The sequence below is a fragment of the Capsicum annuum genome, chromosome 4 (genome assembly GCF_002878395.1).
Source record: "Capsicum annuum cultivar UCD-10X-F1 chromosome 4, UCD10Xv1.1, whole genome shotgun sequence".
Lineage (NCBI taxonomy): Eukaryota > Viridiplantae > Streptophyta > Magnoliopsida > Solanales > Solanaceae > Capsicum > Capsicum annuum.
The window spans coordinates 11,617,503-11,636,139 of NC_061114.1; the positions used below are offsets into that span (position 1 = coordinate 11,617,503).

The following is an 18,637-nucleotide window of genomic DNA, read 5'->3' on the forward strand; positions in this document are numbered from 1 at the left end:
TACTTTCTAAATCTAGGCTTTACGAATTCATACATGCATCATGCTTATAGAGAAACGTATTGTATTTAATAACATAATCCTAGTGTTTCTCAACCATCAAGGGCTAATTCACTTTAGTTCTCTCGAATCAAAAGCATTTACCAAAAACAATACGAAATCTCCAAGTAGTTAATCCTTCTAACGCATTAATATAGGAAATTGGGGTTGGTAATCCTACTTTCTTGTCACTACTCTCCTTTCCGAACAATAACCTTTATTTCGAACAAGTTGCGTTTTAAGGCATATCCTCTATGTTTGCAACCACAAGAATTCAAGATAAACAAAGAGAGTATGATGTAAACAAATCAATGCATAATGAATTCAAAATCCAAAGTAATAGATTGTATGCTACAAGGCTTCCATAACCCTAACTAATAAACTTAGCTACTCATGAATAAAATGAAAATCACAATAGAAATATTCATCATACCAAAAACTAGAAGACGATCTTGGTGTGCGAATACTGAGAGCAAGAGCAAAAAACATTTTTCTCTCTCTCTCAAGCTAAGCCGCCCTTCTCTGCTATCTCCAAAAAAAAATACAGAATAATCAATCCTCCTTCAAAATTCAGCATTAAGCCTTTTAATAATCTTTTCTCTCATAATTTCCTTCTAGGTCCCTGAACTAATTATAAATGACAAACTAGTCTTTGACATAGTTTCTAGGCACCACATTTGGTCCAGATTGTAGTTTCTAGGTGCCACATTTGGTCCAGGTTGCTACTCTCTCTTGTGTCATATGCCATCCGAATTCCATAGTCCCATAATGTATTCATCTACCACATTAATACCTGAAATCATGCTAATCACATCGGTTAGCTCAATTACATAGAAGTAGAGTAGAAACATAACAAACTAGGAACTTTGTTCTCTAAACATAGCTAAAATATGGATAAATTATGGTGCTTAGGAGTATAAATACACCCAAGATCAGATGATTAAGTTTCAACATGAGTTTTTGAACCTCATCATAATATGCCATCACGCTTCAATTCTCTTGCCGCAAGTTGTACAATCTAGCAAGTATTTCATGTCAATAACTCCCGAAAAGGTACCGTTGTCTCATTAGGTACCTCAACCAAAACCAAGGTAGTGGTTGTCCATCAATTAACTCCTTACTAAACCATTTGACGTATTCCCACCATGTGTTAGCATAGCCTTCAAAGTGAACTATGGCGTAACAACTCTTCTTCTCCTCCGAGATATCATTCACTTGAAACACTTTATCACACGCCGACTCCAAAGAAAGATACACCTTGGGGTCACTTTCACCCTTAAATATAAGTAGGCTCAATTTGATGGTAATGATGCCTACGTCTCTCTCTTGGTGTCGATTTTCCCTGTCTCTATACCCTCTGTATTTTCTTGGATCCATACGTCCCTCTCTCATCTCTTCCTCACTTATGTAAGCATCGTCAAGGGCTCCATGCCCTTCATAATCCTCTCTGCCATATTCCTCAAGGTGGACGGGACAATTTTGGAAGTTTGGAACTTGATTTGAAGGGATTAGATTTTGTGGAGGTGGTGGTCTTTGGTTTAGGGGAGCTCGGAAGGGAGGGTTTGGATTTAGTGGAGGTATTGGACACCCAAGTCCCTCTTGCGGAACTTGAGGAGTTTGGGAATGGGTTGTTCTATTGGAATATCGGGTTAGGGGTTAAGGGTGGTTTGGCTTACGGCATTTAGTAAAGCTAGTGAAGGATTTGGCAATTGTGGCCATGTTTCGGGAGTAACGGTGGCAGGGGAATTTCTATCATATCCACTTGACAAAACATGTCGAGGAGTAGAAGGGTTATATTTCCTTTGACTCTCCACTTGTTCTAACCTCCCACTAATAGTCATCACTTCTCCCTTTATGGCTCCTACTTCCGTACTCAACCTTTCAAGAGTTTGAGTCATAGCCTCAAGAGTGACCCTCGTATTCTCCATTTTATTAGAATCTACGGTTTGAGACATGGTTCCCTCCATTATCAAGGTATCACCTACACAAGCAACAAACAAGTTATTTTAAAACCTCTTCTCACTCACACTCTCTTGGATCACTCACACTCGAGCTCCACAAGTGTTGTAGATTGGCTAGTAACCCATAAATCCTTAAGGTTTGAGTATGATCTTGTCCGGAGTGGATTCTTGTTTGAAACTTAAAGAATTCTGGTCAGACTAGAGTCAAGGAGTTACAGTGTATTCAAATGATAGAAGCACACAAACAAACGATGACACAAATACAAGGCTTCAAACGGCTAATTGACAACCTAGTAGGAATGTACTAGCTTGCTAATTAGTTCTCGAGTCAATTAGAAGAAATTAAGAATCAATAATTAGAAACTAAAATATCCAAATTGAGCTTAATTAATGACGTGAAAAGTGATTAAGGTGACGTGGCAGCATGGTATTGGTCACGGGTCCATATATTTTGTTCAACAACTTGAAGCCTTAATCTTCACAATTTTGTAATGGATGACTTTGCTTTTGGAGGGAAAGTAAAGTCTTGTAACTTTTCAACTTTTTCCAACTCAAAAAGGTGAGGTTTGAATTTACTAGTTCCACAGGACAAGGCTCCTTGTTTTAAGGAAAAATGGTTGTTAAATCAAGGAAGTGATGTTGGCAAGTCTTCTCACAAACAACTTTACAACCTTGTCTTGCAACCTTTTTGGATCTATTTTAGTCTTTATAGTGGTCAAGATATGAGATGAGGAGAAGATCAAGATGAACACCACAACAATACTTCAAGAACACAACCACAAGTAACCAACAACAGCCCACTTTAAACGTCAAGCAACAACAACACACAACTCGGCCTACTTCAAGTTCATCATACTACCACTTCAAGTCCACCATAGCAATGTCAATATGTTAAGCTCAACTTAGCTTTAGACACCTTTGGTGTTGATGATAAAGAAATCAACACAAGAAAAAAACTATACAAACAAAATAACATCTAGATATAAACACACAAACACCAATCTCGGCCAAGACAACAACACAACACAATTTTCTCGGCCAAGAACAAGATGGACAGATTTCTCCTTTTTTCTGAAATTTTCAGATTTCAACAATTTTTTTGGTATTTTTCAAATACCAAGCCCAAGATTGATTTTGTTGGAACAAAATCAACCATAAGCTTTGATACAAAATGATACAATACTATGTGTGTATCAAGAGATTTCAACCAACACAAGAACAACAAGATGAACAACAAGTTGTTAGTGAATTGAAATAGGCCTCACATGGCTTCACCGGACTTTGAGTTTGTGTTTTGAATAAGAAAATGAGATGGATAACAAGGCAACAATGCTAGTGAATCGAAAGATCCCTACACGGCTTCACTAAACTTTTAGATTCAACAACACAAAGTTAACAAGATTACAAAAGAGATAGAAACTTGACACACAATATTAAAAGATCTAAGAACCCTACAATGAGAAAGAACCCTAAGAGCAGTGAATATCAAAACCAAGTTCTTACTTGGACCAAGAGGAACTTAAGAACCCTAAGATCCTAGTTTCTAGCCAAGAGACAACACTAGTATCACTCTACTAGTGAGTTTTTGAAATTGGGGCTTCTCCAATGGAAAAGAGAAGTTCCAAATATTACAAGTGTTTTGTGTTGTCTTCCAAAATATGAATGAACTAACTAAAAAACTAGCCCTAACAAATGGCTTATATAGTCAATTACAAAGGAGGAACAAAATACCAAAATACCCTTGGCATTAAGTGGGTGAGTTTGGTGTGTTTTGTTGGGCTTCTTCACACTTTAATAAGTATAGGCCCTTAGATGGACTCACAAGGGCCTCATACACGGCCAAGGATGTGAACAAGGCTTGGAGTCGATGCAACTAGCGCTTGGCTTCGTGTGAAAGGTATCGAGCTAGGAATTTCTGTATCAACATTGGCGCACATATCAAGATAAAATGAGGGAAAGAGATTGAATTACCCTCCTAGAACCAGAAATCGGTAAGACAAACTGGGAATCCAATGCATTAAGCGACACACTGCATCGATCCCTACCGACACGATTCCTGGCGCGACGCATCAACATCACGTTGGCCCACTGTTTTGATCATCCAAATATGCCTCAAACATCGTTTGAAAAATCCAAAACTGTCCTGAGACCCCCCCCCCCTTTACACCCCTGATCATGAATCAACTCAAAAATATATGTTTCGGGGTCGCGAAGATCAATTTGAAAATTTTGGAAGTTAATACTCAAAAATATGACTAATTCTTTTAACAATTAGAAAAAAAATTCAAGTTGTCAGCTCTCCATACATGCAACCAAGAGTGGTATTGAGTCGAGAATGCTACGGGGTGTTATATTATAACTAAAACAAAGATTTCTGCTTGAAGTGATTGCTCCTCATTTAAGGAACTGAGATTTTCCATGATTTTGCATAAACTTTATCACTTTAGCTAAACCCAACGTAGAATGAATCGGTGACATATAGAAATATATTTTCTTAGAACCAAGCATGCTGAGAGACATAAATTTTCATGGATCACGGATAAAACAACATATGGCTTGAATACATGAAAGACTGGAATACTGAGAGACATAATTTCTTCTAGTTTGGAGGTCAGATCATAAACATAAGTCCATAGAGAACTCGAACCATAGACATAGGCATGACCTGAACACATGACGTAGGACATTAGCAGAATAATCTCCGAAATAGAAGTAAGAGGAGTATGCTTGAGTAGGAATAAATTTATCACAATTACTCCCCGCAACTTGCCACACTGAGAACATTCGGGAACTCACTTAATTCACCATCTCCCCCTTAGATCAAAGTCACAATCCTAGACTTACGGACATATCCCCACATCAAAATCTATAACCACAACTCTCAACATAAAAGAGACATCACCACATACTTAAACTCTAAACTCTCTTTGAAGAACTATACTCTGAAGGCCTTGCTTTTCTGTAAATGCTACTCTTAACTTTCGCTAGCCTCTATATCCATCACTCTACAACTCCCACTCTCATGAGCGGACGCATCCACACTCCTTATCACAAAAGGGGGTATCAGTATATACATGAACACAAGCTCCTCTCATTAATTTCTAATACAAATACACTAAATTGTTTTCTAGGACATCCCCTTTCAGGGACACAAATCATAATATTTTCTAACCCCCAAGGTCATCAACTTACGACTACTATTATCATGGGTATAAACACCCACACTTTTGAACACTTAATACACTATCTTCAATTCCTTAGAATATTCGCATTACACCTAAAATCACATAACCTACAACTGCACAAAATCTATAAGACTATACCAAGGACGCATAATGCCTACCTATTTTTCCTCAATTCAACTCTAAAGAGAAACATACAACAACTTCCCAAACTTCTCCATACAAGATTCGAGAACGAAATCTAGGTACACTTGATCGACACTCGTAGACATCACACCTTATCTAACAACATGCTACCTCAGAGTTCAACTTATTCTTATCTACTCACGCTCTTATCCACATGAATAATTCAACCATAATTCATCATTTTAACACTAGTCCTCATGTACACATATACTTCATGATTACCACTTAAATTTTCATAAATAATCAACCTAGGTCATTTTTCACATCACATCAGGCCTGCTAATTACTCCACAAAACATGCATCATTAATCTTAAGCTATTATTTTTACCACTACACTCCATGTCTAAACTCCACATCTAAAGTTCAAGCCTGTTGTCTATCCTCAATTATATACCACCGGTAAAGTATGTCACATACTATACTAGTCCATCAAATTGGGAAATAAACACAAATATTTCACTTCACTTAGATACTACCTACAATCACAACCCCGCCATAACCTCATTATTACAACTCAAAATCCACTACATACCTTCTCACCTGAAGTACTAGTTTACTACTACTAAAGAAAGGACCATCAAAGGGGTAAAGTCACATGATAGGATTAGTCGATCTTAATCCTATAATATAACCATTTTAATCTTATCAACATATTCTACTTTCTCACATCTTACTTACCTAACCATACATTACAATGATCTTCAAAATTCAATAAACACTTATGAGTCTCTACCTACAACTTATAAACTAACCTACCCCTTTCCATTCACAACCTTTAAATGATTTCTACAGCCACCATAACCATCTATTATGAGATCCTTCCCTATTCTGAATACATAATAATCATATCCCGTATCTTCCTTCACAAACTACCATACACTCTACAAATATTGCTACACATTAGTCTATCACTATACAATGACAACCCACTCCTCAATCCATGATTATACAACTAAAACTATTTATTTACGTAAAGTTCACCCTCACTCTGACTTCTAAAATTGTGACTTCATATCACCAACTTCTTGGCCAATCTCCCTACCTATAGGTCATGACACTTTAACATACACTATTACTTGGGTGGAAATACAGTTCTAACATTCTACTACACATCATTACCATTATGGAAGACATCTTTGATAAGAATTTTGAAAGGGAACTGAATAGACTTTGTACCTCAGGCTGGAAAGCACGATTTCATTAGAATAAAGGCATACAATAAAATCAATACACCTTGAAGCACTAATGGACGCCTCTCAAGTCATTGTGCAATCTCATAACTTTATAGATAATTTAATCAGAGAAAACCACGTCCTTGGGGGAGCTAGACTCTTAGACTTGTATCGCCTCGACAGTGAGGCATGGCCCATAAAATTAGAGCAATAAACAAATTTGGATAACTTTCTTATGGACAACTCTATAGCACAAACTAGAGTATTAAAGAATAAGAAACAACTCCTAAATGCCTGGTAGCCTCATGATTATAAGTATGGTGTACAATACACCCATAAGCAAGACTCTACTAGACACAATTTCGCAGACACCCTGGGACCATGAACCATGCTTTGATATCAAGTTTGTCATGACCCGAGCTAAGGCCCTAACCGTAACAAGTATCCCAAACCATGAAGGCCCGGGCGCCCCTTCTCTAACCGATAATCATGTACAATCTTCATATAATGTAGTAAATTAGCAGAAAAATAACACAAGATGGAAACATGGTCACTAGCTTTTACATAACAAAATGGAATCATGGTCAACTATTATTTCAAACTACTCAATACTGAAATGAGTTCATAAAGATCAACAACATCTAACACTGGTCTACGAAATCTCTACAAAACAAAAATGATATCTGTCTGAAATCTGGGACAAGGCCCCAGTCGGACCATGAATCAAAATAAAATAATAGTAACAAGTTTCATAACCAGGCCTTCCAAAGTAAGGGAGGCTCACCAGCTGCAACCTTCTGACAAGTCAATCTACTGCTTAACGTGACCCTAAGACTATGTCTTAGAATTCTAAAATATAGGGGGTCAATACAGATGTACTGGTACGCAAAGCAATCCAAAATAATGAATATATATATATAAAACATAGGTGAGAGCAAGTCATAAAACAATGTACATAAAGTAGTTTAAAATACATGGGCAAATCTCAAATGACCTTAAAACAATCTTGTCAATGAAATTCCATTCTTTGTATTACTTCTGAACTAGGTGGTACACGCTACATTTCTGCAAGTATCCCACGAGCTATATGGTATACGCCCTTGACTCGGCGGTCAAGCCCTCAACCCGAGTTTCCCGCAAGAGTTGGAGTTTTTGATTTTAATTCTGATACGCCATAGGGCACTAGGCCAGCGTATAATAATAATAATATACCTATATTGGCAAAACACAATTTCGGATAATAAATCGAGTAACCTATGCCCACTTTGGGTAACCACCTAATTCTCTTAGTGCCCATTTTTATCCTGTTCTAAACATGCAACTTTCTGAATTCAAAATCTAAAAACTGAAATAAAATCTGTATTCTGTTCTAACTTTTACCATAGCCTTATCTGATTTAGTATCATCATACCAAGACTTGCAAGTCATGTTTTTGAGCCATAATTATCATATTAAAATCTATTCTTTCAAAACATAAAGCTTGGACCACCATACTTCAAATAATTATTCAAAAGATTCATACTTCAAAGATTTATCAAATCATGTAAAAAAAATGATTCTTTACAGCATTTCAACAATTATGTGGTGGTCATGAAACTTGTGACAAAACATGCAACCTTCATAATAAACCTTTAACTTTTAACACTAAGTAAGATACCCCCTCTTTAATTTAAAACTATAATCAAGTCATAAACAATAATCAAGATAATTATATCATGATTCCAATAATGCATTTCGAATAAATCATAACTTACGAAAATAAGAAAGTTTGGAAACAAAAGAGGAATTTCTAATAGTTCATGCTCTCAATTCATCATTCAAACTCATCAAACACCTATATATATAAGTGGGTAGGGACTAAGGCTAGGGATGTAGATGGGTATAAGCTGTGGTACTCTGGGTGTGATAAGTGTTGGAATGGAGTGGGGATCTTAGTGGATGAGGAGCTTAGAGAGCAGGTAGTGGAGGTTAAGAGGGGTAGTGATAGGCTGATGATGATTAATCTGGTCGTTGTGGGATTTTGCTATATGTGTGTTGTGTTTATGCACTGCAGGTGGGCTTAGTTGAGGAAGAGAAAGCAAGGTTTTGGGTTGCTTTGGATAAGGTGGTGAGAAGCATGCCTAGTTCGGAGAAGATTTTCATAAAAGGGGACTTCAATGGGCACATTGGGGTTTTTCCAGGAGGTTATGATGAGGGAGCTGCTCTGTTGGATTTTACTAGGGCCTTTGGGTTGGTTGTGGTGAATTCGAGCTTCCCGAAGAAGAAGGATCACCTAATTACCTTCCAAAGCGCGATAGGCAAGACTCAGATCGACTTTCTGTTGCTTAGAAAGGAGGATAGGGCTCTTTGTAAGGACTGTAAAGTCATTTCGAGTGAGCATCTTTTGACCCAGTACAGACTTCTGGTGATGGACTTGACTATCAAGAAGGGTAAAAAAAGAAGGGTCGAAGAGGGTCGGCCTAGAATTAGGTGGGGTGGCTTGACACTGGGTAGTACGTTAGAGATTGAGGAGAAGGTGGCAGGTTTGAGGGTGTGGAGGTACAAGGGGAACGTGGAGACTATGTGGGATAGGGTTGCCAGTTGCATCATGGAAGCTACTAGAGAAGTTTTAGGTGTTTCGAGGGGTCGGTGGAATGAAAAAGTTAAGAAGTAGGTAGAGACTAAGAAGGGGGCTTATGTTAAGTTGATTGAGAGTAATGATGCACAAGAGAAGCGGGTGAATAGGGAGGCCTACAAAGTTGCTAGAAAGGAAGATAAGCTTACAGTCACAGCAGCTAAGATATAGCATTTGAGAGCTTGTATGCGGGGTTAGATGTGAAAGGAAGGGAAAAGAGGTTATATCGGCTTACGAAGGCTAGGGAAAGGAAGGGTTGGGACTTAGACCAAGTGAAGTAAATTAAAGGGGAGGATGGTACTATTTTGGTGAAAGAAGTCCACATTAAGAGGAGATGGTAGGAGTATTTCTATAGGCTTTTGAATGATGAGGGGGATAGAGGCATCGAGTTAGGAGAGCTGGAACACTCAAAGGAAAGACATGATTTCAGTTATTATAGGCATTTTAGGGTAGAGGAATTCAAAGAAGCTATTCGTAGAATGAGAAAGGGAAGGGCGGCGGGGCTCGATGAGATTTCAGTGGATTTTTGGAAGTTTATAGGTAAGGTTGGTTTAAGGTGGTTGACTGATTTGTTTAACGGCATTTTCAAGACGACAAGGATGTCGGAGGCTTGGAGGTGGAGTACGATGATTCTGTTATATAAAAATAAGGGAGACATCCAGATTTACACTAACTATAGAGGTATCAAGCTATGGAGTCATACTATAAAGATTTGGAAGAGGTTAGTTGAGCTGAGATTGAGAAGGATCGTGTCCATTTTGGAGAATCAGTTTGGTTTTATGCCCGGTCACTCGACGACAGAGGCAATCCACCTGGTGAGGAGATTGGTGGAGCAGTATAGGGAAAGGAAGAAGGATTTACATATGATGTTCATCAACTTGGAGAAGGCTTATGAAAAAGTTCCAAGGGAGGTTTTGTGGAGATGTTTAGAGGCCAAAGGGGTCCCGGTGACGTACATCAAAGCTATTAAGGACATGTAAGATGGAAAGAAGACTTGGGTGAGAATAGCGGGAGGTGACTCATAGTATTTTTTGGTCGAGGCAGGGTTGCACCAGGGTTCGACTCTTAGTCCGTTCCTACTTACGTTGGTGATAGACGTGTTGACACGAAGTATTCAATAGGAGGTGCCATGGTGTATGTTATTCGCTGACAATGTAGTGCTGATTGATGAGACGCAGGTGGGTGTGAATGAAAAATTAGAGGTTTAGAGGCAAACCCTTGAATCTAAGGGGTTCAGGTTGAGTAGGCCCAAGACGGAATATATGGACTGTAAGTTTAGTGAGGTGAAGCAGGAGGATAATGTCATGGTAAGGTTGGATTCCCAGAAGAACTGAAAGAGGGATAGTTTTAGGTATCTTGGGTCTATGATTCAGGGAAATGGTGAGATTGATGAGGATGTCTCTAACTGTATTGGAGTTGGTTAGATGAAATGGAGGCTCGCCTTGGAAGAGTTGTGTGACAAGAATGTGCCATTAAAGCTTAAAGGTAAATTCTACAGAGCAGCAGTCTGTCCTGCTATGCTATATGGAGCAGATTGTTTGCCAGTCAAGAACTCCCACATTTAAAAAATAAAGGTATCGGAAATGAGAATATTGCATTGGATGTGTAGACTTGCCAGAGGGGATAGAGTCAGGAATGTGACCGTTTGGGAGAAGGTCGGAGTGGCTTTTGTTGGAGGATAAGATGCGCGAAGAAAGTTTGAGATGGTTTGGATATATGATGAGGAGGGGCACGGATGCCCCAATTCTTAGGTGCGAGAGGTTAGTGTTAGATGGCTTCAGAAGAAGGAGAGGTAGGCTGAAGAAGTACTGGAGGAAAGTTATTAGACATGATATAGAGCAGCTTATGCTTACTGAGGACATGACCCTAGATAGGAAGGTGTGGAGGTCGCGGATAAGGGTAGAAGGCTAGGTTGTGTACGTGGATTTAGTAAGTAGTTAGAAGAGATCAGGTTGAGTCAGGCTAGTAAACCTAGGATTGGGTTCAAAGATAGGAACCCGGTCAGGCGGGCGTGGGTCTCTTTCTCCTATTGCGCTTATTTATTTTATTTCTTATTGCTCTGACTTCTATTTTTATGTGTCTTATTCTTTGTCATGTTATGCCATCCATCTTGCTTCTTATTTAATTACGCTGTGGTCTACTTTTCTTTATCTTGAGCCGGGGGTCTATCGAAAACAGTCTCTCTACTTCTCTGGAGGTAGCGGTATGGACTGCGTACACTCTACCCTCCCCAGACCCCACTTGGTGGGAATACACTGGGTTTGTTGTTGTTTATATATACTTATGCATGGTTGTATATTAAATTTAGGGGAAAGGCCTCAAGACCAAATTAATAATAGCATTAAAGAATTCATATTGTAAAATTGTAAACATAAATTCCAAAACCCTTCACAAATTCATGATCTCACAATGTTAAATGTTATTGAAACAATTTTCTTATGCCTATGTAGTTTTAGGAAAACCCCACGTACCTTAATTGCAAAGGATTACGAAGAAAATTTCAAAAAGATTGGACCTTTAAGCTTGATTTCCCAAACCTAGTTGTTTTCTCCTCTTGTGTTCTTGAAAGATGAATTAGGGATCTTAAGAGAGAATTAAACGTTAATAATAGGCTTAATTTCATTTAAGGATGATTAGGGACGGAATTTGGGTGAGGAAATATGACTAAAGTGCCCCTAGACCCTTTAGGAATTGAAATAACGCATAAAACCACTTTAGATGTGCGTCAGGTTTCGTGTCGGGGCGCAGTCGACGCGATGCATCAAGATCGCGTCGGCTTACTGCATCACACGAAAAATGCCATAACTTTTCGCTCGATTATCAGATTTTGGCGAAATTGGTATCGTTGGAAAGATAATTAAATTATCTACAATTTGGTGGGTCTTGAGATAACAAATTCTATGTGTATAGAAAGTTATACACGTTCAAAGTAGACCATTGTAGTATCGAATATCCAACTTTGGATGAATGAATGACTCTTAGCTCAACTTTGCTCTAAATGATTTTTATGAACACTTTTCACCTCATAATCACTTAATATACTAGGAGAAGGATCATGGCACATGAATTTAAATATAAACCATGAAATTTGAGCTTCGCACGTAGGAACGACGGTTCGATTTCTAACTCGAAAATGCGGGGTGTTACAATCCATATGTAGCTGAAGTCACTTTTAAAAATAAAATTTAAATTCTTCCTAGGTGAAAGCATCTAGGAAGATCCGTTGAAGTTCACGAGAAACTTACTCATTATCACCATTTTTCTCAGGTAGTCTTAGGGTGTATTCAGTATGAAATATTCTTCAATTTTCTCATGTTCACGTCCAATGTGAATGGGCTCGTAAAAAGTCTAAACATGTGCTAGTACTAGTGGCACTGGTTAATGAACCTTTGCATACCCCATTAATCGAAATCATACCAAAACGAATGAACTCCAATCATATAACTGTTGAATATGTCTGAAGTAGTCTAAAGGCATGTTCGATAGGAAATGTTCTCCAATTTTTTCATATTCTTTCGTTGTGGCTAGCCAGTTAATCGCACAAGAGAGTAAGTAAGAGATTGGAAAGAGGATCATTGACCTGGCTCTCGGTCGCAGACTAGATGTTGTGGAAAATACTTACAATGTGAATGATGTTAATGGTCTTATAGAGAAGTCTTAACATGTGCTAGTACTAATGGCAATGGTTAATGAACCTTTGAATACCCCATTAACCTTCTTTTTGTGTCTGTTGTTTACTGCCATTTATTTGTGTTAGGTGAGCGGCGAGAGGAGATACAGTAGATAGATATGGCTGGAAAAGTTGAAGGTCCGGCTATCGGTATTGATCTTGGAACCACAACTCTTGTGTTGCCATTTGGCAATATGATCGTGTTGAAATAATAGCTAATGATCAAGGTAACAGAACGACGCCATCTTATGTTGGGTTCACCGACTCTGAACGTCTCATTCGTGATGCTGCTAAGAACCAGGTCTCTATTAACCTGATCAACACTATTTTTGATGCAAAAAGGTCAATCGATTGGAGATTCAGCGATGCCTCAGTGCGGAGTGACATTAAGCACTGGCCATTTAAGGTCATTTCTGGACATGGTGATAAGCCGATGATTGTTGTTAACTACAAGGGTGAGGAGAGGCAGTTTGCTGCTGAGGAAATATCGTCTATGGTGCTCGTTAAGATGAGGGAGATTGTTGAAGCTTTCTTGGGTTCCACTGTCAAGAATGCTGTGGTTACCGTGCCAGCCTACTTTAACGACTCTCAGCGTCTGGCCACCAAGGATGCTGGTGTTATCGCTGGTCTGAATGTGATGCGTATTATCAACGAGCCAACAGCAGCTGCCATTGCTTATGGTTTGGATGAGAAAGCAACTAGTGTTGGTGAGAAGAATGTGTTGATCTTCGATCTCGGTGGTGGTACCTTCGATGTATCTCTCCTCACCATTAATGAAGGTATCTTTGATGCTAAGGCTACTGCTGGAGACACTCATCTTGGAGGTGAGGACTTCGACAACAGGATGGTCGATCACTTTGTTTCGGAATTCAAGAGGAAGAACAAGAAGGATATCGGTGGTAATCCTAGGGCACTTAGATGGTTGAGAACTGCTTGTGAGAGGGCGAAGAGGACGCTTTCATCCACTGCTCAGACCACAATTGAGATCGATCATCTCTATGAGGGTATCGATTTCTATTCCACCATTACCCGTGCTAGATTTGAAGAACTTAACATGGATCTATTCGGGAAGTGTATGGAACCGGTTGAAAAGTGTTTGAGAGATGCTAAGATGGGCAAGAGCTATATCCATGATGTTGTAATTGTTGGTGGCTCCACTAGGATTCCCAAGGTTCAGCAACTCCTGCGAGATTTCTTCAAAGGGAAGGAGCTCTACAAGAACATTAACCCTGACGAGGCTGTTGCTTATGGTGCTGCTGTACAAGCTGCAATTTTGAGTGGTGAAGGTAACAAGAAGGTGAAAGACCTGTTGGTTTTGGACGTTACCCCTCTTTCGCTTGGTCTAGAAACTCACGGCGGTGTCATGACAGTGTTGATCCCCAGAAACACCACTATCCCGACGAAGAAAGAGCGGGTCTTCCCAACCTGGTCGGACAACCAGCCAGGTGTAATGATCAAGGTCTATGAAGGTGAGAGAACTAGGACCAGGGAAAACAACTTGCTTGGTAAATTTGAGCTCGCTGGTATTCGTCCTGCTCCCCGGGGTATTCCTCAGATCACAGTGTGCTTTGACATTGATGCCGATGGTATCTTGAATGTTTCTGCTGAGGACAAGACTACTAGACAAAAGAACAAGATCACCATCACCATAGATCTCTCACTTTGTTTTTTAAGTTTTTTCTTTTCAATTAAGCCTATTGTGTGGAGGGTTTGGCTTGACTCCTACAGCGTGATATAGATAAGCAAAAAACTTGCAATGAACCTTGCCTCTAGTCTACAAAAGAGATTGTCAAGCAATCTAGGAAAGGAAGTAGCCTATATAAATTCCTTTCCAAAGACAAAAAATAAGTTAACAAAGAAATTACACTTTTGATATCTCTTTCTCATTGACGAAACTTGACGCTTGTCAAGTTGAAGTAGTCCCTTTGTCTCGCTTGGTAGATCATTTGGAGAGTGATAGAAGGTCCTATATCGACTTGTTGAAGCAAGTTTGGCCATGTTGAGACATAGTATGAAACAATTATTGATTTTTTTAAGAAAAGAAGAAGAATTAGGGTCGGGGAAGGAGAAGGAGAAATGGGAAAAGAATTACAAGGCGGGGATTCAAACTCTCACCAATAAAGTGAAAGTTCACGTACCCAACCAACAGAGAGAAGAGCAAGACCCCCGTGTATTGTTGGGTATATTACGAGAGGAGAGCAAGACTCATGTTTTATTGAGATAGTTACATAAAGAGATCATGTATGAGAATTAAAGCATGATCACACGAAGATGCTATCAGGCTTCCCAAGACTGTACTTAACAAAAGATAGGAATAATTGGTAAAGTCGTTGCCATGTGACCAGGTCAGGAGGTCACCGGTTCAAGCTTTGAAACAACCTCTGACAGAAATGCAAGGTAAGGCTACGTGCAATAGACTCTAGTGATCGGGCCCTTCCCCAGACCCTTTGCATAGCGGGAGCTTTAGTGCACCAAGTTGTCCTTTTATGTTGATAGGAATATCGGAGGAGTAACATGACCAGTCGCTTACTCTTTTTTGAATTATATTACATGTTATATTTCCGGTGCTTGTTTCATCATCAGATTTTTCTAATTATATATTGTATGTTGATGAGCAACGAAAAATAGAAGTGTATACCCTTTCTATCAATCTGTTAGAAAAGCAAATGTGGCATACATGTTCCGTGAATTAACTGATATATCCTTTTTCACAGGTATATATGTTAGTCGTGACATAGTGATCCATTTCAACCCGGCTGCTGGTCAGGAGGTAGAAACAGGAACAGCCCTCGATGGTATCATCTTCAGCTCATCTACCTGTCATAGCTCTGAATCTCAATGTCCAATATGTGGTGATCGTCCTAGGAATGCCGGGGTCATCTCTACATGCCTGAAGTGCTTCCTCTCTGATGGTAAACTATACCGCTTTAAGTATGGTGTCTCAAAAGGCGTCTTTTATGCACAAATGCGAGGAACATGCACTCTTGCCACTACTGATTCCTCCGAGGATGTCATCCACCGTGCTGAAACTCTTCCGGCGAATAACAGTTTTGGAAATTACAAGCTTTTCAAGAACAACTGTGAGGACTTCGCGATCTATTGCAAGACAGGTTATAATCTGCACTTTGGAACTGGTGGCCGCGGGGCTAGTGGTCAGGTAGCAGCACTCTCTGCAGCAGCTAAAGCGCCAGTGGTTTCAACACTACACTCCGCTTGGGCCGGTTACATCTTACTCAGAGCAGCAAGCGCCTTTGGAGGTCCAGGAGTGCTACCGATAGGCATTACTTTCTCTGGTTTTCCAGTTCTTTTCGCGGGAATGTCTTACTGTGTTTACAGGTATCTTTCGGATGTTGGAGTTCGCGAGGACTTGAAGAAAATACCTGTAGAGGAGTTTGTTGATGCAAGCGTCTGAACCTGCATTACTCATCAAATTGGACTGTTTTTTATGAACTAATAGTATCTGTTTCATAGACATCGAATAACCTTATTGAAAGGCTTATACGAGTTCACCGCAGTAATAAGAACCAGGTTCGTCACTTGGTTCTACAGTTAAAAGACAAAAGTAAGAAACAAACGTAAAGAACACAGGATGTTTACGTGTAAACCTCATTGCTCTCGAGAGTAAAACCACCGGAAGTTTTGAATTTACGTTTTATGAAGTTATTATTACTGTTAAACACCTTGCTTATGTGATCATTTTTTTACTTTCTATTGGCATCTTTAATTACTATCATGCATGATGCATATATATATATAATTTGCAACAGGAATTTTTTGGTTACGTGTCGATAATTTTGAGGCCCAACTAATCCTGATTCACATCGAGAAGTCCTACTTTGAACCCGAATAATTCAGATTCGTTTGAAAAGTTTCCCGTTGAGGGTAAAAGAAAGTTTATTTAGTTGAAGGGAGGTGTTCTTTTTTGAGAAGCTTTGGACTCAATTTTTATCCAAAGTTTGTTGAGTTATACATTGTAATTGAGTTGTTGTATCCTGGAGAGGATAAGTCAAGAAGATTACCGTTGGATCGGTAAAAAGTTTTGCTACAACGGGATTGAATCTCCTTAAAGAGCGCGAAATATTCCCACATTTGCTTGAATTAAATTATTTGTTTAAATTTTGTTCATTTTATTTTTCAACTGTAACTTCTGATATATTACAGCAACAAAATCAATAGAAAAATGACTTTAATAAGTATTAGTTGAGTGGTCATATATGAGAAATCAACCTATGAGAGTTCAGTTCAATTCACCAATTATAAAAGTATTTATGTTGAAAATCCAATGTAAAATAGCATTCATTTTTTCTATTTCGAGTTTGGCTATCCAAACTTTAATAAGATAATTTGAACCTTTTATATAGTTCATGGGAAAATTTGATCCTTATCCCATTAGTACTGTATCCATTTGGATTCACCTGATTACATACCACTCTACACATACTTTCTATCAAACAAATTTATTGTTCATCAATAAGTGTTCTAAATATAACAACATAGTTAGTTATTTGGAACAGAGTAATTATAATCTTTTAGATAAAAAATTAAAAAGTTTCGTCTAATAACTGCTGTGAATATATACGAGGTTGCACAAAAAACTTGATTACGTCCTTTACGACATTTGAAGGGGAGCCTTAGAGTAACTGGTAAAGTTGCTGCCATGTCACCAGGAGGTCACGAGTTCAAGTCTTGGAAATAGTCTCTGGCAGAAATGCAATACAAGATTGCGTACAATACACACTTATGATGGGGCCCTTTCTCGAGCCTGCACATAGCAGGAGCTTTAGTGCACCAGACTGTTTTTTTTTATGACATCATTCTCAATAATTTGACCGATTGACCTAATAACTCAATTTTAGGTTTAACAATTATGTCGAGTACATCATAGTTATGCTTTTGGCAAGTTCAACTTTTTTGTTTTTCAGACGAGATACCAAGAAAAACAACCCGATGGACTAAAATTCTCGCTATGTGCGGGTCTAAAAAGCTTGGGTCAACCACAAGGGTTTACTGTAAGTAGTTTTACCTTAAAATTCTTCAACAGGTTATTTTCACGATCTAAACTTGTGACCTCCAGATCACATAGTTATTATTTTGGCAAGTTTAATCATTTTTGTTGACGAGATACTAAGAAAGACAACTCGATGCACTTCTACAGGGTCCGAAAAGGGTCGAACCATGAGGGTTTACCGTACGCAGTCTTGCCTTACAATTTTACAAGAGGCTATTTTCACGATTTGAACTCGTGACCTCCAAGTCACATAACAATAACTTTATCAGTTATTCTAATGCTTTCAATTCTTTTTAGATAAATACTAAGACAGGAAAAAGCAAAAAAGTTCTATAGAAGAATTTTTAGCATAATGATTTACACTAAAAAGTTCCCAACAATGAAATATGAATTTAAACAAAAATGCATGAGGCAATAATTGGAATAAATTATGTGGTCCAATATAATATATAACAATGTCCAAACAAAAAGATTACATTTTATCAATCTTTTTTCCTTTTGGTAGACAAATAGAATTACAAAAAACATTGGAGAAAGTCTTGCCTAGAGGTTGTCTAGAAAACCAAGACACACATGTTTTTAATCATCATCATTAACAATTAATTATTACATATCCAAATTAAAAACCTTAATCTCACCAAACAACAAAATCTTTGTCAATTAAAAAAAGTCAAATCTTTTATTTTTGGGAGACAAATTGAATCATCAATCATATCTCATGTTATTTTTGTCTAAGATTATGTTTACTCTATGAAGTCTCTTGCAATATAGCAGACTTAGGTGCAAATATTTGATGCTTCGACATCA

The 18,637-nt window shown here is 38.5% G+C and overlaps 1 protein-coding gene and 1 pseudogene across 1 annotated transcript; both read left to right on the forward strand.

Moving 5' to 3' along the window:
• The first annotated feature begins 12,533 nt into the window (after window positions 1–12,533).
• LOC107869155 lies at window positions 12,534–15,381 on the forward strand (annotated as a pseudogene).
• A 7-nt stretch (window positions 15,382–15,388) lies between these two features.
• LOC124897643 (protein LEAD-SENSITIVE 1-like) lies at window positions 15,389–16,494 on the forward strand. Its single transcript, XM_047410732.1, has one exon. It carries the CDS (start codon window positions 15,500–15,502, stop codon window positions 16,232–16,234), a length of 735 nt encoding a protein of 244 aa, XP_047266688.1. The 5' UTR covers window positions 15,389–15,499; the 3' UTR covers window positions 16,235–16,494.
• Window positions 16,495–18,637: the final 2,143 nt, after the last annotated feature.